This window comes from Lupinus angustifolius, chromosome LG17 (genome assembly GCF_001865875.1).
Source record: "Lupinus angustifolius cultivar Tanjil chromosome LG17, LupAngTanjil_v1.0, whole genome shotgun sequence".
In the NCBI taxonomy this organism is placed as follows: Eukaryota; Viridiplantae; Streptophyta; class Magnoliopsida; order Fabales; family Fabaceae; genus Lupinus; species Lupinus angustifolius.
The window spans coordinates 520,184-545,358 of record NC_032025.1 but is presented as its reverse complement, the minus strand read 5'-3'; the positions used below and the strand labels follow the sequence as shown (position 1 = coordinate 545,358).

The window sequence follows — 25,175 nt, the reverse complement described above, 5'->3', positions numbered from 1 at the left end:
TGAACTTTTGACCTTCTAGTCATCCTAGAGATTTAGCGAGATTTTACAATACTAGTCCAACACCTTGTCGGTAATAATTATATATATTATCATGTTTGAAATAGAAATAAAATAAAATGGAGCTAGAAAATTGGCAACATGTTTTGTTTCATCTTTTAACTTCATTAATTAAATAATATTTTCATATTCTTTCTCTAATTGAATCTCATTACCATAGATAGGGGTTGACTGAACTTCAATGTGAATTAGACCTAAATTTTATTACATCTAATTAGTAAAGTGAACTTTTTCATAATAAAACAAGAGGGAAAAAAGTTAAGATACTCGATAATCAAGATTGTTCAGTGTTGAAGATAGCATGATTAATACCTATTTTGTTCATATTCAAAATTGAATGACAATATTTTTAGGTATTATCAAATATAAATACATATTTTAGGACTTAGATATTATCAATTGTAATATCAAGTTACTAAGTGAAAAATGATATTTAGTTTTAACTATAAAAAGCTCATGTACCGTACAAGCCAGTAATTTATCCTAGACTTATTTTTCCATACTATTTGTTATTTTCCATGGTTTACTTAAACTTAATTTATAACGAACAAAAGTTGAATAATCCTCATGCAATATATGATAAAATATTTTTTACTTTTTAGTGTGTCAAGACCACAAATGTTGATATACAATATACTAACCCAATTATTTAGTGTTTGTTTTAGTAATGTGTATATAATCATTTTCACAATCGGATGAATAATAAATTTGTTATTAAAATATATTTATCTACTCAAATAATTTGGGGAGAAATATGAAATGATGTAGTTTGAAGTAAATGTTTAATTACTACCGACAAGACTAGATCTCAAGGCTGAGGGTTCAATTTTTGAGAGCAACACTTGTTGGAAATGACAACTACAAACTCCAAAAGAGATTAGTTATTTACCTAAAAAGTTAAGAGAATATCATTGGTAATAAAAAAAATCTAATTACTAATTTTAGGTTATTAGAATCCAAGATAGTCATTTGATTTGGTTACAAGCAACTCAAGCTGGCATGTTATTTGAGTTTGGTAATTTCGTATGAAATTTGGCAAATGCTAAAAAAATGGTATAATATAAGTGCCACCTAAGAATCCACAAGTATAGATAAATGCACAAGCTACTTTTGAAGGTTACCATAACCTGTGTTTGTCTTCATCAAATAAGATAATACCAATTGTAAGGTCATAGCCTATGAAAATAAAACAAAACCATGTTTTGGAAGCATGTTATGGAGTTTTCTTGCCAAACTCATATTCACTTTGCTAAGAAACAAATTTGAGTGAGGGCAATGTTTGTCTTTGCTAAGGCATGTTTGGATTCTAGTCACCTTATGGAATATTATAACTCTTTGGCCAGCCCTAATTCTCTATCCACCTAAGGTAAAGACAAAAGAAAACATATCAAGTTGAAGTTTTTGGGTACATATTTGTTATCATATAAATTGTGATGGGTCAAAAATGATTAATTATTGATTTTTTAACTTCAAAATATTTTTTCAATAAATCATAAGCTGATGATTCATACAATAGTACAAGTTCTATGTGAGTGGATGTAATCCCAAGTTTTTGAGAGAAAAAGAACAAATTTTGTAGAGAGATAAAGACAAATAAGCCAACCATTTTGAGTAGTTGAGTTCATTGGGAGAGGTTAGGTTTCTAAGAAAATTTGATTAACAGCATCAAATGTTTTGTCTCTTAATTTGATTTTTTAGTCGTTTTTTTCTGGTTTCAATATCTTATGAAAACTATAAATGACAAAAAGCTTTATTCCGCCTACTATTTCTCTGAGAGTTAGTTTGAGAGTTAAATTTTGGAGGGAAATGAAGAGAAAAAGAAAACTTGGAGCTATGAAATACATTTGTGAAATGACTCTCAAATCCTTTTTTTCTTCTTCTTTGTTTCTTTCCAAAATTCAACTCTCAAACTATCTATAATATTATAACTGACCTAATACTTTTATTAAGAAAGACAAAACACTTTTTATTAGGAATGTCTTGGAACTATCTTCAATGATAACTAGAGGACACCTCAATATAAAAAACATAAATATTAACATAGCAGATAAATAACTTATTTAATGAATATAGATAAAGTTTGATTTTTAGGATTGCATTCCAAAAGAAAAACCAATAGTATCAATTAATTTTAAGCATATATTTTGTTTTAAAAACTTTGGAGATAAAAAACTAAATTCATATCAGAACAGATGTTTCTAAAACTATGAGAAGTAATGAGTTAGTTTTGAATATATGTTACTTTATTCTTTCATGATTTCTTAACCCATAATTTTTTAGGTACATTGAAATGAAAAAAGAAGAACAGAAAACACTAAAACACAGGCAGGTCCATATGCAGACTGATTTAAGAGCTGAGATAAGAAATGATGAAGTGAAAGTGGTGCTTAACAAAATCCTATGTGGTCCCATTCCAGATTCAATAACATATTATCACGTGAATAAATAAAAATTAAAAATAAAAATAAAAGTAATATTCTGATTAAGTCCGGAAGAATGAAATATCATTCGGGACACATGATCTCTTTTCGATTCATCCTCTCTCACTCTGTGTGAAATTCCACAGTTCAATTAGGAGTGAAGGACAACAAAACAATAAAGACAAAGGGACCCTTCAAGCATTGTCGACAACGTAACCATGATAACAAGTTCTTCAATCCGTAACTTACTTTAACAAGTCCAAACAAACATTCAATTCCACTCCTCCTCTTACATACATACAACAACAAAACACTAAACCTAACCCCATTATCCTTCTGCTTCCTTTTTTATTTTCAGTGTGTTCCAAGCGCCAAGCTTTCGAATTTTCATGGGGCTTTATATTTATCCTTCTTCAATTGCAAAACCCATTAAGGACTAAGCTTTTCCTTCTTCCATTTCATAATTATGCTTATGTCGTTTTTCTAGGGTTACTCTGCTTTGCTCATAATTTTGTTGTGCTTAATTAGTGCAACTCTTTTAGCCTTCAGTTTCTGATCAAATTTTTTATTTTTTATTTTTAATTTGTCTCACTCTGCAGTATTTGACTGAGAAATCATATTAGGGATTAGTATTATAACCCTTGTGCTTGAATTTGTTTTTTGTTTTCTAATTCAAGCTTATTCCTTGAGGGTGAGATTTTGATATATTAGAGATTTTCTCTGAAGCATTTTGTTTTATTTATTCTCAAACTCATAAGGTTGTTATTGTTATTGTTGTTGTTATATTATATGAGATCATCAATGTTTCAAGAGGAAGGTTCATCTTCTGTAACTTCTTCACCTTTACAATTTTTCTCTATGATGTCGGTTTCACCCAGCATAGGTTCTCCATACACATGGCTTAGAGAAATGAAATCCGAGGAAAGGGGTTTGTGTTTGATCCATTTATTGCTCACTTGTGCAAAGCATGTAGCTGCTGGTAGTCTTGAAAATGCAAACATCACACTTGAGCAAATTTCTCAGCTCGCCTCGCCCGATGGCGATACTATGCAGCGAATTGCTACTTATTTTACTGAAGCACTCGCTGATCGGATGCTGAAATCGTGGCCTGGTATCCACAGGGCACTCAATTCTACCAAGATGGTTATGGTTTCGGAAGAAATGCTTGTCAAGAAGCTCTTCCTCGAGTTGTTCCCGTTCTTGAAAGTAGCGTATATTCTGACAAATCAGGCTATTGTTGAAGCGATGGAAGGGGAGAAAATGGTGCATATAATTGATCTCAATGCCTCCGAGCCTATGCAGTGGATTGCTCTCCTCCAAGTCTTGAATGTGCGTCCAGAAGGCCCTCCACATTTGAGAATTACCGGTGTTCATCAGCAGAAAGAGATTCTTGATCAGATGGCTCATAAACTTTCCGAAGAAGCAGAAAAGTTGGATATCCCGTTCCAATTCAATCCTGTAGTTAGCAAATTAGAAAATCTTGATTTCGACAGACTTCGAGTGAAAACCGGGGAGGCGCTAGCAATAAGTTCGTTTCTGCAATTGCATTCCCTTTTGGCCTTGGATGATGAAGCCTTGAGAAGAAAATCGCCTCTCATGTCAAAAAATTCACTGCAAAAGACTGTGCTGATGAACCAAAGCATGTTGGATGAATTGTCCGAGAAAGTTATGGTTAATGGCTATAGCCCAAGCCATGACTCAACCTCATCGTCACCTGTATCCTTAACCGCTTCAATTAATTCGGAGAGCTTTCTTAATGCCTTGTGGGCATTATCACCGAAGGTCATGGTTGTAGCAGAACAAGACTTCAATCATAATGGTTCGACATTGATGGAGAGGCTACTAGAAGCCCTATATTCTTATGCAGCATTATTTGATTGTTTGGAGTCCACTGTCTCAAGAGCGTCATTGGAGAGATTCAAGGTGGAGAATATGCTTTTCGGCAAAGAAATCAAGAACATTATTGCTTGTGAAGGGTTTGAAAGAAAGGAAAGACATGAGAAGCTGGATAAGTGGTTCCAAAGACTTGATTTCACCGGGTTTGGCAACGTGCCTTTAAGCTATTTCGGTATGTTGCAAGCAAGGAGGTTTCTACAGACTTATGGTTGCGAGGGATATAGGATGAAGGAAGAAAATGGTTGTGTAGTAATTTGCTGGCAGGACCGGTCCTTGTATTCGATATCGGCATGGAGATCAAGAAAGTAAGACTAAACTCAAGCCAGAATGGATGAAAAAGAAGGGGGGAAATAGAGATACATAAATACAGTATTGATTAGTGGAATCTTCAGCTTTCTATTTTTAGTTTCTTTTCTTTGTTTGTATGAAAGAGTTTTCCAATATGGTAATGGCTATTCAGCAAGATTAGTTAAGAAATACTCTTATTTCCTAATGAAACTCCATAGAAAAATTAGAGAAATGAATGATTTAGTTGTGGTTCTGATTATTGTTCCATTGTTTTCATGATGCTAATTTTATTTGTCATGAATTCATACATCCTAAGCTGTATCAACTAACGATTTAATATGTATACACTGTTAATACATCTACAACATTCATATATCATTGACTTTCAAACAAAAGTATTACAAATAAATGGTGAATGATGTGTTGAAACTTTACCCTAGCATAGATTTTAAGCTCATCACCTCAATGTCATTTCATCTATAGAAAAAAAATATATATATGCAATTGATATGAGTTTTATATACTGTTATTGCATCATCTACCATTGATATTTAATTATGATTGACTTTTCAGAAAAAATAATTCAAGTGAATGATGGAGTGCATGTGTATAAATCTTTACATTATCAATATAAAGATTTTACAGCTTCATCTTTAATTAAATAAATAACGACATGGTATATCCAAACTAAATATAAAAAATGCAGGATCCTCCGATATAAGATTGTGTCGTGTATATTATTAAATTAGTATGTTTATTACAACCCTAATATTAAATATCAGCATAACAATATCAATATTGTAGTACCTAAGGATGAGCAAAAATAATGTATTCGATATCCTAATAAAATGATTGTAAAATCTACGTATCGTTAGAGACAATATCATGATAAAATGAGTATAAAATATAATAATGTTTATATCACAAGAATGTACACAACATTTAGCTGAGGACATGTGACTGTTGATTGATAAGATTTGTTTCAGCAATGTGACCAACGGTAATTGTGATTTTTTTTGTTTCTCATATGTATTATCTCACTGAAGGTAATATTGTCTGAGTCGGGAACATTCATAAATATGTGGGCTAACTCTCCCAGCAAATATTTTTTCGCCCACAAGACTCGAATCGAGACCTTACTTAAAGGAAATCAAATATGTATCACTTAAACCGATAGTTTTGGATAATAATAGTGATTGCACTTGAATAAACATAGACTTAATTCTAATAATATTTTATAATTTTGATATATCATTCATAATTTATATTTAATTGATGAATGATGTATTGTATAAATATTTGATATGGAGATATTATCTATTCCAACAATTGTATTAGTATTGAAATGATGCTTATAAATAAAATTGCATAAAATATACTACAATAATTGAAAATATAAGAGAATGTACTTAATAAAAATATTGAAATCACATGACTCTTTAAATTGAGTAGTGATCTTAGATAAGGGAAATTTATAAGCAAATGAAATCACATGACTCTTTAAATTAAGTGTCTAAATGAAAACTCCATATTTAAAAATTAAGACCTTTCATAAGTATTAAGATTAAGCATGGCTAGAGACATGAGACTTCACTCCCACCAAACCCTTATTAGCAATTTTCAGTGGATAAATAACCACCAAGTTTTTAATTTTTTGCACTACTAAAAATATTTTCTTACTTTTCTTTTGTTAAATAATTAATTTCTTTCAGAGTTTGTAGTTATATCTTCCAACAATTGTCGCTCCCAGGAATTGAACCCTCTCAACCTTAATCTTGAAAATTTAATGAAATCTTAACATCACCAGACAAACACTTGGTTGGTTTCCAAGTTTTTAATTTAACATACTGTATTAAACTTTTTTTAATGAAGAAATTATTAGATGATCTATGATGTAGTCACATTTTTTTACATTTGATTTAAAATAAATTTATTTATTTTTTTAAATTATTAACAATTTAACATATTATGGATAATGAGATTTTAATTAGTACACTAATAATTAGTATTGAACCATTTAATAATATATGTTTTTTTTGAAAAACTTAATTAAGTTGATAAAAAGTAGAGTAATTAGTTAAATAAAATAGCATATTAAGAAGGAACGAAAGAAGATAATATAAAAGGTGGAAGAGATAAGAAATTAGTGAGTGAGTGAGTCTTTATCATTCTGATATGATTTCAATGGGTTTTACATTCACTGTTCCTTCTTCAAACCTTGTTCTTAATCATCACTCTATTTTCCCTATATTTACATCAATTCGAAAGCAACGTTGTTCTTCAAGAGGATCAGTTACTATTGTTAATGCTGTAGCTTCTCAATCTGAAAATGGAGCTGTGGCGGTTACCACTTCTGAGAAGCCTAACAAAGACATTCAAAAAATTGATTATGGAAGACAATATTTTCCTCTCGCTGCTGTTATAGGCCAAGTATATTCTCCTTTCGCTCTTTATTTTATGTAATTAATTGTTTAATTGTTTTTTTGTTTGTAATTATTAGTAGTTTAGTACATATGCACTGCAAATAAATAGGAAAAATATAGAATGAAAGGGGTTATAAGAAGGCCTTTCCATAAAGGAAACTGGAACATGATTATGTAGGAAGCAGGATTATTAATAAGGACGAGCCTAATGCACGAGACTACAGGATGCATGTAAGCATTGTTTCCGGGATTTAAACTCGTGACCTCCAGGCAACAGTACATTGAGGCTAGCCATCTTAAGCAGGGTTATTAATATATTGATAAAACACGGTTTTAAATTTTCTTAAACAATTCATAAAATTTTGTTTTTACTTTAAAAAATGATAGAAGAGGAGGGGAAATGGCACACTAGCAGAACTAAATTATGTTGTCTTTAGCTTTGATGTATTTTGGAAAATGTTATGACTTCTAAACAAACATGGAAGTAAAAAACTTCTTTTGAAGGATGAATTTCACAAATTTGAGTTGCTCTGCAGGATGCTATAAAAACTGCTCTTTTGCTTGGGGCTACTGACCCAAGAATCGGGGGAATTGCCATACAAGGAAAGCGAGGAACGGCCAAAACTGTAATGGCACGGGGGTTGCATGCGGTACTGCCACCTATTGAAGTAGTAGCAGGGTCAATTGCCAATGCAGATCCAACCTGCCCAGAAGAGTAAGGTCCCTAACTTCTTCCATTCACGAGGAAGAAGTTTACTAGTTTTGAGATGTAAAATGACTTTACATGTTTACATAACATGAGTTACGTGACATATTGTTTTTGTTGTTATAGAAGTAGTAAGAGCTTAAGGAAGAAACACGTTGTCATTCAAATCTAGCAGAGTGATTTTTGTTCATTCTGATTCGATGGAACACATTTTGGTCACTTGTCATTGATGATACTTAATGCTGTTAATTGTTCTCACTGTTAATTTACTTGCTAACTTTGCATGCGTCATGCCATTTTTGAGATATGCTAACTCAATCTAGTAGTTAGAACTAGCAATTGTGTATCCCTGGAAGCAATAATGTTCCTATATTTTCTTGTGAAGTGTTACTAAATTGATTTTAGCTTTGTAAATAATATTCATTTTTAACTCTTTTAGATTCGACAAAGTTTTACGTTGACTGTCGATTGCCTAATACCACCTTCACCTTTTATCTGGGCTTAGGACCAGACTATGTATAGCATCAAGCACACATAAACAAGTTTTTGTGAAGGCTTGGTTGTTGTTTGTAAATAATATTTAAATGATGGCTCAATTCCTCATTTGTATGTAGCAAATTTTGTTAATCCCTTTTTTTATTTTTACAAAACCCTCTTAAATTATTCTCTTGCCTTTTATTCTTTTAATTTATAATCTAGAGGTCAACATTTATAGGTGGGAAGATGATCTTACCGAACGCCTGGAATATGATTCTTCTGGAAATATTAAAACCCGTATTGTGAAGTCTCCCTTTGTTCAGGTACTGTTCAGAGAATAAGCTTTGCATATTAAAAAGATACGTAATATATGTTCAACCGTCCAAGATTCATTTTATGTTTACTATCTGCAAAGAATTTATTTTTTATTGCAGAAAAGCATCATATTTTCATTTATGCTTTAGATTCCTCTAGGAGTCACAGAGGACAGACTCATTGGATCAGTTGATGTTGAGGAGTCTGTGAAAACCGGCACAACTGTTTTCCAGCCAGGCCTACTTGCAGAAGCTCACAGAGGAGTTTTATATGTTGATGAGATTAATCTTTTAGATGAGGGTATTAGTAATTTGCTCCTTAATGTATTGACTGAAGGAGTGAATGTTGTTGAAAGAGAGGGAATCAGCTTCAGGCACCCCTGCAGGCCACTTCTGATTGCCACCTATAACCCAGATGAGGGCGCTGTTCGTGAACATTTGCTTGATCGCATAGCAATTAATTTGAGGTACCAACCTAATCAACTGTATTACTCTTTTGATCTCTCTCTCTCATCTTATTCCCCTTGCAATTTGGGGATGGGGAGAGTAGGCTAAAGTACATCCTGAAATAAGAGAAGTTCTTGTGGAATTATTTCACTTTTTCTGAGCCTCCCTTTCCTGCCCTCTCTTTGCTCCTTTTTCTTTATAACCTCTCTCTCTCTCTCTCTCTCTATATATATATATATATATATATCGTCAAAATCTGGACATGCATTATTTGGCATCAGAAATGGTAAAATATACCTATCCTGACAAAATATTTTAGCTAATGGAACAAGTTATCATTTTTTTGCCATCACTTTTATTTCTAACTATGCACCCCTCTGCAGTGCAGATCTCCCAATGAGTTTTGAAAACCGTGTTGCGGCTGTTGGAATTGCTACAGAATTTCAGGAAAACAGCAGCCAAATATTTAAAATGGTTGAAGAGGAAACAGACTTAGCAAAAACTCAGGTATGTCAGTCTAGCAGTGAAAATGAAGAGAGTAAAGAAGAGTAGCCTAGTACTAATCATAAACTCATGAAACAAGATTACTTAAGAGGAGTTTTGTATGTTATACAATACAAGCTACTTATAACTTGAACTCAACCTGGAAGGATGTAACCATAATAAATAGGTTTACATACATTATGTCATTTTCACAAAACGAATGAGGGTTAAGAGAGACGCTGAGGACCTACAGGAATTTATCCAAAATTGAACTTCTGAGTTTACATTGTTTATTCTGTTATAGCTTTGCTCTGTAGATTGACAGCATAACTGATATAACTTCATTAATATCTACCTGGTGCAGATCATCTTGGCTAGAGAGTATTTAAAGGATGTTACTATTAGCACTGAACAATTAAAGTACCTGGTTCTTGAAGCTTTACGAGGTGGTTGCCAGGTTAAGTCTCTGTAACTCTTCTACATTTCATAACAATTTTATCTATGTTACATTTGATGTGCACTAGAGATGTTCAGAAGGTTTCCATTTCTACGAATATGGTCCAATTTTGAGTTCATTTTATAATTCTTTTTGTCTCTTAAGGGAAGCAACTGATTTTATGGTCTCATAAAGTAAATCCACTCACATGACTCATTCTTCTGTTAATTGCAGATAAAAAACCATCCCAGTTTTTTGCTTTAGCTTTATTAATATTAATTATAAATATTTTATGAAATTTAAAACCTTTGTTTGACCAAGTGAATGGGACAAGAAAATAAACCTCAGTCATCTATCATTCTATAAATGCCCCAATAATTGTTTTCTTTATTTTTTTGAAGCTATATTCGTTTTTGTAACACATGATTTTCTTCATAACTAACACTCAAGGTTTCAGTACCTATTTTAAGGAGGATTCTCTGTGATGTAAGTTTTCAGAACACAAGACATGTTTTTGTATGCTTGAGGCCTCACAAGGATTTCAGTTTAAATGCAAACCTTCTGTTTTTTCTCTCCCCTCTTTATTATGCTAGTCTCTGAATTGAGGTTATCGAATGTCTTTAGTATGCCATATCAAGGCTCTTTGTTCTCTTACACTGCTATACTGCTTTGGCATTAATTCTATGTATATATACTGTCACCCTATCCATGCTAATCTTGGGCATTGAAGTTATGCATGTCAGAAGGAAGAGTGGGAGATGAAGAACTTGGCAGTGTAAAAGAAATGAGATAGAAGTTATTTAACTTTTGCTTCATTGAATAACTTCAGAATGTTGAACTGATGATACCTTGGTAGAGTTAAAGAAAATGTTTGAAACATTGTGACCTGATATTTTAACCTCATACATATACTCTGATACATGAGAAAATCAGCAATTGATTTGTCCTCAAATTAGTTTGTACAAAACCATATTGCAAACCCTTATCAAGTGGGTTGATAATTTTGAATAGTTATGAACTACAGGGTCACAGAGCTGAACTATATGCTGCCCGTGTTGCAAAGTGCTTAGCTGCTCTGGAAGGACGTGAAAAGGTTTATGCGGATGACCTGAAAAAAGCTGTAAGCTTTCTTTGAAATTTAAATGCAAGAGTTCGGTATATCATTTGTGTCAGACTGCTGGTTACAAAACGTAGCTTGAACTATATATGTCTCTTTAGTACTCATTGCTACAAAGTTAATTTTTAATTTATATTTCAATTAAGTGGGAATGATTGCTGAAAAATATTGGCCAATGGCCACTAATTGTTAAGGGTGCTGAAGGAATTTCCTTGAATTATACACCCAGAATGTGCTCCGTTTTACTTTGCTATAAAGACAACATTTTAAAGTTCATATATTGATTGATGCTTTGATACAGGCTTAGCTGGATTGCTAGAATCATTAAGAGCCTAAGAGTTTGTTTAAGAACCTAGCTCTTATACTGTGGGTGTGTGGGTGTAGGTGTGTGTGTGAGAGAGAGAAGTTGCAAACTGGATATTCCAACTTGGTCTTAGTTAGACTCCCTTTATATGTATTGATACTAACCAATTTAAAACAAGTGTAGTAAAACTGGTACTAGCCCATCTCAATAACAGTATGTACTAGTCAATATTTACATCCTAACATTACTTTATGATAAACATTCTAAAAGTGTATCCATGCTTTCTGATACAGGTAGAATTGGTCATTCTTCCCCGTTCAATCGTTAGCGAGAACCCACCAGAGCAACAAAATCAGCAGCCTCCACCTCCACCACCTCCTCCACAAAACCAAGAATCTAGTGAAGAACAGAATGAAGAGGAAGAAAAAGAAGAAGAGGTTGAATTAAATCGTCTTTCAAGTTGAACAAAGTTTTGAGTCCAATCCCCTTTTTGAAAGTAATAGATTGTTGTTCATTTACCAGAAATATTAGCCATGTCAAGTCCAGTGGGTTTCCTTTCTTTTAAAATGATCGTTTTTATGGAATAAATGAATTATAGTTACGTTTTTAGCATTCACCTCACTATACCTACTAAATTTGAATACTATCTTTCTAAACAGGATGATGAGGATGATGAGGATGATGATAAGGAGAATGAACAACAGCAAGATCAATTGCCTGAAGAGTTTATCTTTGATGCTGAAGGGGGCTTGGTGGATGAAAAACTCCTCTTCTTTGCCCAACAAGCACAGAGACGCCGTGGGAAGGCTGGAAGGGCAAAAAATGTCATATTTTCAGAGGATAGAGGCAGATACATTAAACCAATGCTTCCAAAGGTTGGTACTCCCACCGTATATATTTGTCCTACAATTGAAATAGATAAAATATAATATATAATGTGTCTACATGTTTGCTGTTATTTCTTATTTGTGCCTGGAATTTTAGTCAACACCTTTTCATTATAGAATTGAATGATTTGATTAATTTATGTACACCTGAATTTTTATCATTGTGTTCTAATTTATTAATTTAATTATATTTAAAATACCCATCAATTAATTATCTTTGATCGTCGAGATTACTTCGTTTTTATTGAAGTTTGTATTTTATATGCTTTTTTCAACGAGTGCTGTTACCATTTGTAGGGGCCTGTAAAGAGATTGGCTGTTGATGCAACCCTTAGAGCTGCTGCACCTTATCAAAAGTTGCGAAGGGCAAAAGACTCTGAAGGCCGTAGAAAAGTATATGTTGAGAAAACTGACATGAGGGCAAAGAGAATGGCACGTAAAGCAGGGGCTTTGGTACACATGTTCTCACTTCCGAAGTAGCATTTAAATTTATTTATGAAAATTAATGAAATGAATCATTTTAAATAATTCTACATTTGTACTCTACATTTTCTCTAAACACCCCTGACCTTCCTCTTCTATTGCTTCTAAATTACTCTCAACTTTCCTTGTCATCCCCTTTTTCCTGTATTTTTTCTCTGTAGTTATCACTTTTATGGCAGTCCGCCCTTGCTATATTTATTTTTAAAAATAGTGTTGTATGTTTGCTTACATGTTAGGTTGTGCTATCTGTAGTTAGTAATTGTTACGTCAAACTCAGAAGATATTACTGATGTTGGTGTTATACAAAGCCTTGAGAGTTGTCCTATTATCAATATGATTATTAGTAATTAATCCATTCTGTTTTTTTTAAAGGGTTTAAATGATAATGTTTTTTGCATCGTATTCTGCCAGTGTAATTAATTAATTAATTTTAGTTTAATTTTTTTACTTGACTTGGCCAATTGGCTAGTATAGAATATAATTTAAACCTCAAAGGTAGATGTGAAGTTTGTTATGAAGGTACTGATAAAAAATTGGAATTATTTGGTGTAAGCTTTTATGCAATTGTTTTTTTAAAAAAGGCTTATAACTATGGCAGGTGATATTTGTGGTTGATGCAAGCGGAAGCATGGCATTGAATAGGATGCAGAATGCAAAAGGTGCAGCACTTAAGCTTCTGGCAGAAAGTTATACAAGCAGGGATCAGGTGAGTAGGTTACATATCTTTTATTAACATTTAAGAGGAATCTCTTTATAATTGAATGGTGAAAGAGAGTGAGGCTTCATATTCTGTCTGAAATTACATGTATCCATCTACCCTCAGATAAGATTTCTGGACTCGGATCTGCATGCAATTCCAACCATCAAAATCATATACCTTGGGGCAAAAAAATACTAAAAATAAAGTTTGAAAATTTTGAGCCCTTGGATCATTAACTGCAGCAACTGCAGCCCAATATTGACTGCAGCAGATCCAGGTCCAAGATTTCTTAGGCTGAACATATAGTTTGAAAGATAATATTTGTCACAATTCAAATACTTCTTATGTACCAGGTAACGAGAACTCAAGCATTTAATATATTTGTAACTATTCTTATTTCCTTGGATGTGCACTGGTACAAACTTGTTTTATGGTTAACCTTTGCATAGCTGGTTACAGACACAACCATTATATATTTATATATTGGTACAATTGCAGATCCTTGAACCAGAATCATTATTTTAGAGTAGACAATAAATTTAATTTGTTTATATGATTCCTCATATGCAGCTAAATCTAAATGCCTAAGAGTTTAGCTGGTAATGAGTAATATGCTGGACTGAACAGAAAACATGATTCATTTGTATGATTCTGTCTCAATAAACCACTAACGATTTCTGCTCTTCTGAAATAGGTATCTATAATTCCATTCCGCGGAGATGCAGCTGAAGTTCTCCTGCCACCTTCGAGATCAATTTCAATGGCAAGGAAACGTTTAGAAAGGCTTCCATGTGGTGGAGGGTCCCCCCTTGCTCATGGTCTTACCACGGTATGCTGATCTTTTACATCTCATGCTTAGTACCGTAATATATCTAAACTAATAGACGTTTTACTGTGATCATAATTTAGAAAACCATTATCCTCACAAAATAGAACACCATGATTGCTCTTTATATTAATCTGAACCTGTTTTTAATATTTTAACTGATTTGCAGCTATTGATCTTTTTTAAGGGAAATACATTACCAGTTATAAAAATTGACATTGGGCATAGAGATGGAGAATGTTATCTTGGATCTTTCCTGATGTAGTATTTACAGATAGAGAATTGATGTATAATTCCATATAAAACTCCTCCTGATGCTAGTTTCTTCTTTCATTTGTAAGATATAGACTTTTGTTCCTAAACGATTTCATAAAAAAATATTTAGGCTGTCAGGGTTGGATTAAATGCGGAGAAAAGTGGTGACGTTGGACGCATAATGATTGTTGCAATCACTGATGGCAGAGCCAATATATCACTTAAAAGGTCAAATGACCCTGAAGCTGCTGCCGCTTCTGATGCCCCTAAATCTTCACAGCAAGAATTGAAGGTACAGTTACATTGCACACATGATAATGGATATAGCCTTCAATTTCTTCACTTCTAAATGTCATGAGCATCTCTTCAGTAACCAGATAAAAATGAACCCAAAAGGTTCCATTATCTATTCTTACCACTTTGTAACGAAGGTCGAGAGAAGATTGCGAACATGTTAGATTAGCTTTGCTATATCCTCCATCAATTTCAGGGTACAGTTACTGTTACCACTAATTGCAAAAGGTATTAAATGACAAAGTAAATGTATCCAATGTCTTGAAAGAAATTTGTAAACTTCTTCATTTAGAATTCAACCATGTTAAATAGAAGTTATACAAAAAATTTCACTTGTTTTCTTATCTCCTTTTTTGTAAAGCACAAAAATATAGGTTTTTTTTATTTTTTTTTTTTAATTTGTTGGTAAGCATTTGCTCTTTTGAAATGGATTTAATCTAGAATGCACTGACTATGTAAAACCCATACTGTCCACCAATATAGTGTATTGTCACATCATTAGAAATCTTTGATTTTTATAATAACAATCTTAAAATCACACATTAGTGATGTATGATGAGTCAATAGTGTAAATAAACTTTACTATGACAATGGATCAAAATCAAACTCTTGGAATTTGTATAACTTGGCAGGACTTACTTACATATTGATGTTCAGTTCCAATTTGTGTCACTCTGAACTGACTGTAACTTTGTTTTGATATAAAGGATGAAATTCTTGAGGTGGCTGGGAAGATATATAAAGCAGGAATGTCTCTACTTGTCATCGACACCGAAAACAAGTTTGTCTCAACGGGTTTTGCGAAGGAGATTGCTAGAGTTGCCCAAGGTTTGTGCATTACTATTCTACTGAATCAATGAATTTCTTATCTGAAATAGAAGAAAACTTTATTCATAAAAAGAACTTCATACTGCAGGGAAATATTACTATTTACCAAATGCTTCAGATGCTGTTATCTCATCTGCAACAAAGGAAGCTTTATCAGCTTTGAAAAATTCATGATACCTTATGAGAATTAAGTAGCCAAACTCCACTTTTTTTCTGCCTTGTATCATGTAATCTTAGTGTAAAATTGGTGGGAAGAAAGCATATTTCAATAACAAGTTCCATTTTTAACTTCTATTGAATCAGAAGTTGTTTTTTTCTTGGTATATTCCAAATGAGAATTGCTACTATTATAGATTTCTAGTTCATACACCTCTCAAATTGGAAGAATTAGAAGACCATAAGATTTTTAAGTAAACAATGTAGAAGAATTAGAAGACATCGTGACAATAATAACTTCTAAGTTCGGAGTCACTGGAGCTTTTCTATAATAAATAATGTAACAATAGTTTATAAGTTTTACATGCTGTCGTTGATATCTTTTATTATTGATTTATTTCTCATGTATAAATATAATTACATGAGATTCTAGCATATATGTTTTTCAGTGGTGAGTAGTGTTCTTATAGTAAGCACACCAAAACTTAAAAGAGTAATACATTTTTATTTGTAAAAATATAACTTTAAACATATTGTGAAGTTTATCTTCACATGTGTAGGCATATATTTCAGTCAATTAATTTACTCATCTAGTTATTTTGAGAAAAAAAATGTATATATCGAAAGTTTATTAGTTTTATATACTGTCAATTTATTATCTACTATTCATGTTTACTAATTTTTAATTTTTTAGAAAATTAATACAAATGAATGAAAAATGATATAGTTATTATATATATTTACTTATTATTAGAATACATTTTTTTATAAAATAATCAATCTTTTACATAGGAATAGGAACATAGCCGTAAAAGTAAGATGATTAGCCAAAGTTCTCCCTAAAGTAATGGCTTCAAAATTTGAATGTTCATGCACATAAATTATGTCTAGGGAAGTTCATTATCTTACATTAATAATTATTAATTGTAATGTTATATTTTTTATTGTTCATGAATGATTCAACATCTTCTATAAATAGAGTGAATGAAATCTTAATTTAATCACCAACGATATATTAATGGAACAATTATAACTTGATTACTATTTTAGATATATTTGAGTATATAAAGCAAAGAAGACTAGCCGTTGTGAAAATGTTCAAATTATTCGATGTGGCGTCGTTTGGTGAACACGCACATCGTTTTATACCAAAACCCTTATTTCATTCAAATCAAATCAAATATAAAATTGCAAAATCCAAATCCCAAATATCTCTTCTGCTTCTTCTGTGATCTTGCTTCTCTCAATAGTGAATAAATAATATAGCTTTCACAATTTCTCTCTATTATTCTCTCTTCTCTTCCTGAAACCCTAATACTCATTTTTACTATGGCTGCCATTAACGTCCAATCTGTTGAAGCTTCTCAAGACAACAAAATTGCTCCACCAAAGACTGTCGATTCTCAATCTGTTCTTCGAAGGTTTATATTTTCAGTTTTCTATATTTACTTGATTTAGTTAAGTGTTGATAATTCCTTCTTTTTTTCTTTGTTTTCATTCGCAATCGTTTTCATTACCCAACATGCTAATTTACTATGTTTTTATGATCTATGAGTTATTCTACAAGAAAGAGAATATTTTTCCTTTGTTTGAGAATATTAAAAAAAATTGTTCTCTGTATTTGTGGTCTTATTTTCAAATAAGAATGTTATATATGTAACAATTTATGAATAAAAATATAACATGTTTTGTTGGGAATGTTTTTCTAACTCCTTTCTTGTTTTGTGGTTTATTGCTATGTCTATACTAAACAGGTTGCAGTCTGAATTGATGGCTTTGATGGTAAGAATCATATCTTATTCCATTCAGGATTTGTTTTTAGTTTTCTTTGTGATTTGATAAGCTAAATGGGTATTGTTTATATGGAACTATGAATCATTTGGGATATGATTGTTTGTGTTTTTTTTACTTTGAATTTCAGATGAGTGGAGATCCTGGTGTATCTGCCTTCCCTGTAGAGGACAACATGTTCTGCTGGAAAGGAACAATAGCAGGAAGCAAAGATACTGTGTTTGAAGGAACTGAGTACAAATTATCCCTTTCATTTCCCAATGATTACCCTTTTAAGCCTCCAAAGGTTAGGTTTGAAACTACATGCTTCCATCCCAATGTGGATATGCAGGGCAATATATGCTTGGACATACTTCAGGTAATGTGAAATGAACCCATGTTTGTGTCATTTTGAAAAGAAATATTCATCCATTGCTGCATATACTCATCGTCTTTTTTTGTCATTTTTGTTTGTAACAGGATAAATGGTCATCTGCTTATGATGTTAGAACAATTCTTCTATCAATTCAAAGCTTGCTTGGAGGTAACTTAAAAGCTAAAATGCACTGTGATTTGTAGTTTTAAATATGCTTCATTGTACATCATGCCCTCACTTTTGTTATTTACTCCTATTTAGAGCCAAATATTAGCTCACCTCTTAATCCACAAGCAGCACAGCTTTGGAGCAATCAAGATGGTATAAAATAGCTCATTTTTTGTTATATAACGGTTGGTGAGAATATGTAAATTTATATCTGGTGAGAGAGCTAAAATAATTTTGGCTGTTTTTTTACAGAATATAGGAAGATGGTGGAGAAGTACAAATGTTCAAGTGCTTAGGTTTGGAACTGCAGTTCCTTACTCCGGTCCAATAAGATCCTTTCTCCGTCTACTTTGAGGAACAGAAGGGATGAATTTTTGCAACTTCCAAGTCTCTATTCTTTGTTTTTGGATTCTGAGTTTTACATATAATCATATCTTTCTTTCAATTACAATAGAGAGTATAATTCACGGAAGGACTTCCCTACATTGTAGTTTTTATAAGCATTACCTGATTCTTTGGCTTATTGAGAAGTTTTTTCTTCGGCATATTGAGATGGTGTTCTACCTGAGAACACATTGTTGTTTTTACTTTTTACAATATATTTACCTCATTCTTTGGCATATTGAGATGGTGTTCTACCTGATTCTTTGGCATACTGAGATGATTTTTTAGATACTAATAATTAGATATGGCCCAGCCCGTTTTGCTCGTGCCCATAAAACTTAAGCGGGTGTAGGCGTGCCCACAACATGCGGGTGGCCCTCGAGCAGCGACTAAATCACAACTTAATTGCCTTGTTGCTTTATGAACATGGTCATGAAATAAGCAAAAACTACCCCATAATAATTAACAGCTTAATAATTAGTAGTAGGCAACTTGCAAATTAGTAGTATGAGTTGCTATACGCTGACTCACTTGCTGCTTGCTTTCTTTGAGGAATTGTGGGGTGAAGGTTTCAGTCTATTGATACTAACTAAAACTTAGTAGGCAAATAGGGACTTGGGTTTATGTGTACGAAGCTCAGATTCATAACAATTAACAATGAGGGTAGTAAGCTTAGTCATGACCATAGACGACGGAAATTCATGTCATGGTCATGATCATAGAATTCATTGAATGACGAGATTGCGGTTACCATCCTAGTTGCTAGTCACTGGTTTGTCCTCATCGTGGACGTGAACTCTGGTTGTCATGGTGGAGAGTTGAACTTTGGGTGTGACTTGTGAAGATGTGAAGTGGCTCTCCACTCTCTGGGAATGTCTTCTTGTGTTGTCGTAATGAGGGAAGATAGAAGAGTGGAAGAACTGAAGCACTTATATGTATCATGCACTACAAACAGTTGCAACATTCAACGACCACATCACACAACAACACCATTAACTGATCATAAAGACGCATTACCCAATCAAACAAGTTCAAGTTAAGGATATAAAGAACACTTGTTTAAGGAATATGAAAGAAAAAAATTAGCTTTAAAAAACCAAGTCCAACAAGTTGACCTTCTCTAATTACATTTTGCTTAATGTATATCAACCTAAACAATTGAATATGTTGAGTGATTTAAATTATTATACTCAATCAATTAATCAACATAAAAAATTTAATCTAAATTCATGCTTGAAGGAGTTTGCCCCTTCTCCATATATTTAACACAACTCAATTTCTTGTTTCCGCAACCAATATACCTTTTTGCATTGGTTAGCATCCTCCAACCTCTGAATTATGTTAGCAAGTCAACTTAATTCTAAATTGGATTGCATTCACTTGAAAAGAGTCTACCACTAAATGCATATATCTACCAGTACAAGATTGTTTTTAGGAATGGCAAAAGAGCAAATTGGGGCTGAGTTTGAAAAACAATACTATCATGTCCGAACCCGTTGAGTTTCAGGTAACCCAAACCCAACTAAGAAACTATTTTATAGATGTGTTTGGGCATTACTGCATTTTCAAACCTTGGGCAGTACTGCAATAGTAAATTGCAGTATGTTGTTAATTGAGTAAACCAGTGCACATGCTCACAAATATATATATATATAATATATCTGCACTTTAACTCTTGATTTTGCAGAAAAAGTGGCAATTATTTTAAGTCAACTAATTCACTCCCTCTTAGTTGCATTCTCAGTCTTACAAATAGTAGATTATTCGTTTTTATTAGCTCATTTTTGTCTTCATTTATTCAAAACAATGAATAAATTAGAAATGTATTTGGGTTGGAATGGAGGGTTTCAGTTTAGAGAGAGGTTGGTTAATTGGGTGGGGAAAGAGTATGGGGTGAGTAGGGTGATTTATTTTGGGAGGTGAAAGATGTTTGGAGATGAGTGATGTAAAATTGAAATTATGAAAATACCTTATTTGTAAACATATTACAACTAAAATATGAGGGTTAATTTTGTCCAAAGGTCTTGGTGCACAATGCTAACCTACTCATACTAAAAAATCTCTTTATCTAGGTTATATATATATATATATATATATATAATTGTGTAATTTTAAATATATCATTCGGGTTTGGGGCGGATTCAGGGTAAGGTACTACTTGTACCAAACCCAAACCCCAAAATTATACTCTGGTAAAACCCGAACCCAAACACAACGAGTTTTCCCCGTTAAATTTGGGTAAGTTTCATATAGGTACTGACATGTTCGGTTTTCATTGTCATCCCTAATTATTTTAGCTCAATTAAAAAGCATGAGTTTGAGCATCTAGAAACAACTTTCTGTTTAAATAACTGGATATGAAAAGCTTTGTTGCCCTTGTCTTGTTCAGATCAAATTCGGATTAGTTAGGTGCTCTTAAGGTATCCGGTATCAGAGATTTAAAAAAACTGCAGGGAGTCTAGTACTTTAAAAAGACAATTGTCAAAGACCATAGTATCATCATGCAGTTACTCTACAACATTTAGCAAAAAAACATTTAAATAAGTTAGCTTAGCAATTCTGCTTAACCACAAGCATACAAGTCTATATGGAAAAGGCTCAGACTTTCTGTGATGTTAACTGCCTCAGATTGTACTTTGAAAGTTCCTTATATTTATCAATGACTCCAAGCATGCACACAGTCTGTCAAAGAGAAAGAGGATGCGTTAGTTCTAATCATTGAGTGGGGGTTTAAAGAAGACATGAACTTCTACATGATTTTAAAGAAACCATTTTAATGAAGGGTTTAGATTTCACAGCAACGCAAAGCATACAACTAGGTAGCACGACCAAGCAATAAATATAATGGTTTGTCGTCATTTTGGAAAGATAGATAAAAGGTTGGCACATGGCACATGGCACATGGCACAAAGCTCACACCTAGTGGGGTTTATGAAAAGTGGATGTATGCAACATTATCTTCGCAAGGGAAGAGGTTGTTTATAGGATTTGAACCCATGACCTTTACGTCACAGGGCAAGCAACCTTACCTTCTTACCTTTGTGTGAGGCTCCCTATCAGTTTGGAAAGATAGATATTTCAGAAAAATAATGCGGCACACTGGAAGAAGAAATTTACAAAGTTTCTATTGCTAGAAAACAAAAACGACTTTATGAGTACAAAGTTTCAGTCAGAGTGGCTTTTCTTACCCTGGCAATTTCAACTACTATGGTTTTATCAGGATTACTGAGATCAACTTTATGGGGTCCAGGAATTGATTTTGCCACTGCATCTATGATCTCCATCTTATCAATACCAGTGTTAGCACGAGCTTCATACAGTACAGCAAACTGCACAAGAAAAACTTGTCAAGCTTGGGACAGATCCATCTATTTACAATAGCAGGATTTTGAGTAGTTTGAGATGCATGTTGAAAACAAAACGTAATGCGAGATGAGAGCTACTGATGCACTGTATTACCTTCTGTGGATTTTCAGTTTCTGATGGAAAGTAACGTTCCACAAGAGGCTGCATTGCTTTTGAAATTTCCTCCTTTGAAGCATAACATGTGGCCTCAATTGGCAAAATTCTCAAAATAAACCTACAAGTAGTAAAAAAAAAACTGCATCATCGTTCTTCCATGCATGTTCTTTTCTATAACAAAAGAAACTGCAAACATACCTTGACATGTGTTTCCTTGTTGCAGCAGCTGATGTCACTATGTGTTGAGCTATATCTTTGGGGCCCTTTTCTCCATCTTTCTTTCGCATTTGAACAAATACTACACCATTACAACCTGAATCAAGCTTAATAAAGCGCCTCTGCAAAATTTAAGAACAAAAAATGGCTCTCAGCAAAACATGGACAAATACAAACTGAGAGGAAAAGTGGAATAAATCCTAGGGGCAGATATCAGCCCTGTATCCTCAAGCTCTGCACTTCAATGAACAAGAAACTTAAGAATTAAGTGTATTATCTTTCTAGATAACAAAATTTAATCGTGAGGAAAAACAATGCATAAAAAGGATGAACCCAAGTCACCTGACGGTGTTTAATTAATATAATCTGTAAGCAATGACAATTTAAGATATCCGAATGATAGCACTATTGAAGTTGATATAAATCAACCACCCAAACATCCTCCGTGAAGTCAACATGTTAAGATGGTATTCCAGAGTCACTTTGTTTGAAATCTAAAGTGTAACATTTCCACTTTTCCACTATCATACTTTCTTTTCCATCCCATATGAAAAAGACCAATGACATAAAACTCAGAAAGTTGGGAGCCAACAATAAAAAAGGACATAGTGAAACCAAGAATTCTTGTGTGATTAAATTGCTAAGCATTAGTCCCCTAGAGTCAGTTCACTTAGTAAACCTATGAGACATGAAGCATGAGTGCTCGAGTTCAAAACCTAAGAAGTGCGTTGTCTCCCCCTCCCTTGAAAAAACTAAAAAATGTTTCCCTACCAAAATACAAGAGAAGATCTATGAGATAAGATTTTAACAGTAGCAGAATATATAACAACAGTGCATAACAACACCATCTTAATCCCACTAGGTGGGGTAAAGTGGTAAGCAGTAGTAGAATTTAAATATAATATAGGAAACACTAGTCCATTAAAGTCACCTTAGTCTTGTCTCCCAGTTCTTTGAGTTCTTCTTCAATTAACTTATCAATGGACTTCTCCTCCACTTTGTCTTTCAAACCACATGTTGGAGCATCTGCTTTCATGTCTGGTAGCTTATCAGTTGTCTTTACTATAGTGTTATCTTCGTCGATTTCTCCTTTATTATCATCAGCTTTAGGTAACTCATGAGCATTCTTATCATCAATTTTATGAGCATCTGATTTTTCACCCATTCCAGTTTCGTCATGATTGCCATTGTCAGCACTACAAACATCCAATTTCTGCTTTTTGTCCCCCTTTTCCTCATCTTCCTTCTCCCCCTCGTTCTCTTCTACCTCATTCTCCTCCTCCCCCGCATTCTGTTCTACCTTATTCTCCTCCTCCCCCGCGTTCTGTTTTACCTTATTCTCCTCCTCCACCGCATTCTGTTCTACCTTATTCTCCTCCTCCACCGCGTTCTGTTCTACCTTATTCTCCTCCTCAACGTCATCATCATCATCACTGTCGGAAGAGTCAGAATCCTCAAATGTAATTTTTTTATTTAAAGGTTTATTAGATAGTTGTTTTATACTTGAATTTCCCCCATGAACCAGCTCTTCAAAAAACTGCAAGATGAAATCAAAACAAAAGCATGGTATTACAAAATAAAAGATAATAATAACAATGTCATGACACTAAATTGACTAAAACTAAAATGCATATTTGAAAAGCTAATTTTTCTAAGATATAAATCGTGATTAAATTGCAAAAGATCAACTTTTATGAGGTAAAAACGTTTTTCAAATACAGAGAGGCTAAAATTTTGATTTCTTTTATAAATTTTATTTGATTATTCTGAAACCAATCACATTTTGCTCATTCCACCCCCACAAAACTAACCACCAAACAGGTATTATTAATCTAGGCAAACAATTGAACATTTTTTTAATTATAAAGTGATTTTCATACAAAACAAAACCGATTTTCATAGGGTGTCTTGGGCACAAGTGACTGAAAATTTAGCCAGAAGACTAAGAAGTTAAAGAGTGAAAGCTTAGGACTAATAAACATTCCAATTGAATTGGAAGAGTGGTTGGTAAGATTGGTCAATTAAATAGCTAATAAGTTTAAAAGGAGGTAAAAGAGCTTATCAGCAACAAACATAAAGTCACTCCAAGAGATCTATTAACTCGGTGTGCATTTAATAGACATCACATCTGTGTCCAAACAAGACTACTAACTTATTCTTCGTCAAATTACATACTCATAAGCCCTTTAGGATTTGTTTGCGAGTTGGTTTTTAGAGAGGAACGAAGGCAAAGGGAATGCTTAACAATCATCTCACAAGTGTATTTCATAGCTTTGAAGTCTTTCCGTTCCCTCCATTACCCTCTACTAAGAAACTCGCAAACATACCCTTAAAATGTCTGAAATTGGCTTTCGCAAACGTATCCAAACATGAGAAATATTATACAATAACCATTTTTTCCAACAGAAAATACAAACAAAATGTTTACATAACCGAATGAGAAAACACTAAAATCAAAACCACCAGTGAAGGAGAAAAACCCTAAACAAATAACAGATACTGAACAAAATAAATAACAATAATAAATTGTGCAACAAATAGAATTGGAAAGGAGAGAAAGTGAGTTATATAATACTGAATCGAGTATATTGAGAGCTTCAGAAGATGCTTGGTATTCTCTGCCACCATCGCAAGTGATGAAAAAACCTTCAACGCCAGGATGCAATGGATACGAACCTTTCTTCTTCACTGATTTGTTGTGAGGAAGGTATCGCCGTCTCTTCTTCCCACCGCCGGCGTCGTTGATTTTGCGGCGGCGCTTACCCTCGCCACCAGTTCCACTCTCACCCATTATTCACACGACTATAACCAATAACCAACTTATTCGCATAATACAACAAAACTCTTTATATACAAACTATTTTATTTTATTTGCAATTTGTTTCATAAATTAAGTTTTTCTTTTTTTTTTTTTTTAGGTTTTCATTGTGATATACATTACATTATCAATCACACATTACTTCATTAATTAATTAGTTTATATTGTTCGTTAGTATTTGTGT

General features: G+C 33.1%; 4 protein-coding genes across 5 annotated transcripts; 3 read left to right on the top strand and 1 right to left on the bottom strand.

Moving 5' to 3' along the window:
* LOC109331354 (scarecrow-like protein 3) lies at positions 2,659–4,920 on the top strand. Its single transcript, XM_019565776.1, has one exon. The coding sequence runs from the start codon at positions 3,267–3,269 to the stop codon at positions 4,680–4,682; it is 1,416 nt and encodes a 471-aa protein (XP_019421321.1). The 5' UTR covers positions 2,659–3,266; the 3' UTR covers positions 4,683–4,920.
* Positions 6,809–16,004, top strand: LOC109331351 (magnesium-chelatase subunit ChlD, chloroplastic). Of its 2 annotated transcripts, none has more exons than XM_019565774.1 (15): positions 6,809–7,091; positions 7,621–7,799; positions 8,506–8,590; positions 8,732–9,048; positions 9,412–9,535; positions 9,876–9,968; positions 10,972–11,067; positions 11,662–11,805; positions 12,037–12,243; positions 12,553–12,708; positions 13,337–13,444; positions 14,133–14,267; positions 14,650–14,811; positions 15,521–15,641; positions 15,730–16,004. In XM_019565774.1, exons 1-15 carry the CDS (start codon positions 6,837–6,839, stop codon positions 15,813–15,815), a joined length of 2,268 nt encoding a protein of 755 aa, XP_019421319.1. In that variant the 5' UTR covers positions 6,809–6,836; the 3' UTR covers positions 15,816–16,004. The 2 variants fall into 2 exon arrangements, with proteins under 2 accessions (XP_019421319.1, XP_019421318.1); XM_019565773.1 differs by having other exon boundaries at positions 12,028–12,243.
* Positions 16,959–18,638, top strand: LOC109331731 (ubiquitin-conjugating enzyme E2 20-like). The gene is made up of 7 exons (XM_019566411.1): positions 16,959–17,218; positions 17,552–17,579; positions 17,719–17,946; positions 18,048–18,111; positions 18,205–18,264; positions 18,364–18,526; positions 18,603–18,638. Exons 1-6 carry the CDS (start codon positions 17,127–17,129, stop codon positions 18,405–18,407), a joined length of 516 nt encoding a protein of 171 aa, XP_019421956.1. The 5' UTR covers positions 16,959–17,126; the 3' UTR covers positions 18,408–18,526; positions 18,603–18,638.
* Positions 20,906–24,987, bottom strand: LOC109331730. The gene is made up of 6 exons (XM_019566410.1): positions 24,749–24,987; positions 23,105–23,710; positions 22,156–22,295; positions 21,955–22,075; positions 21,684–21,824; positions 20,906–21,177 (listed from the first exon to the last, which is right to left on the bottom strand). Exons 1-6 carry the CDS (start codon positions 24,962–24,964, stop codon positions 21,094–21,096), a joined length of 1,308 nt encoding a protein of 435 aa, XP_019421955.1. The 5' UTR covers positions 24,965–24,987; the 3' UTR covers positions 20,906–21,093.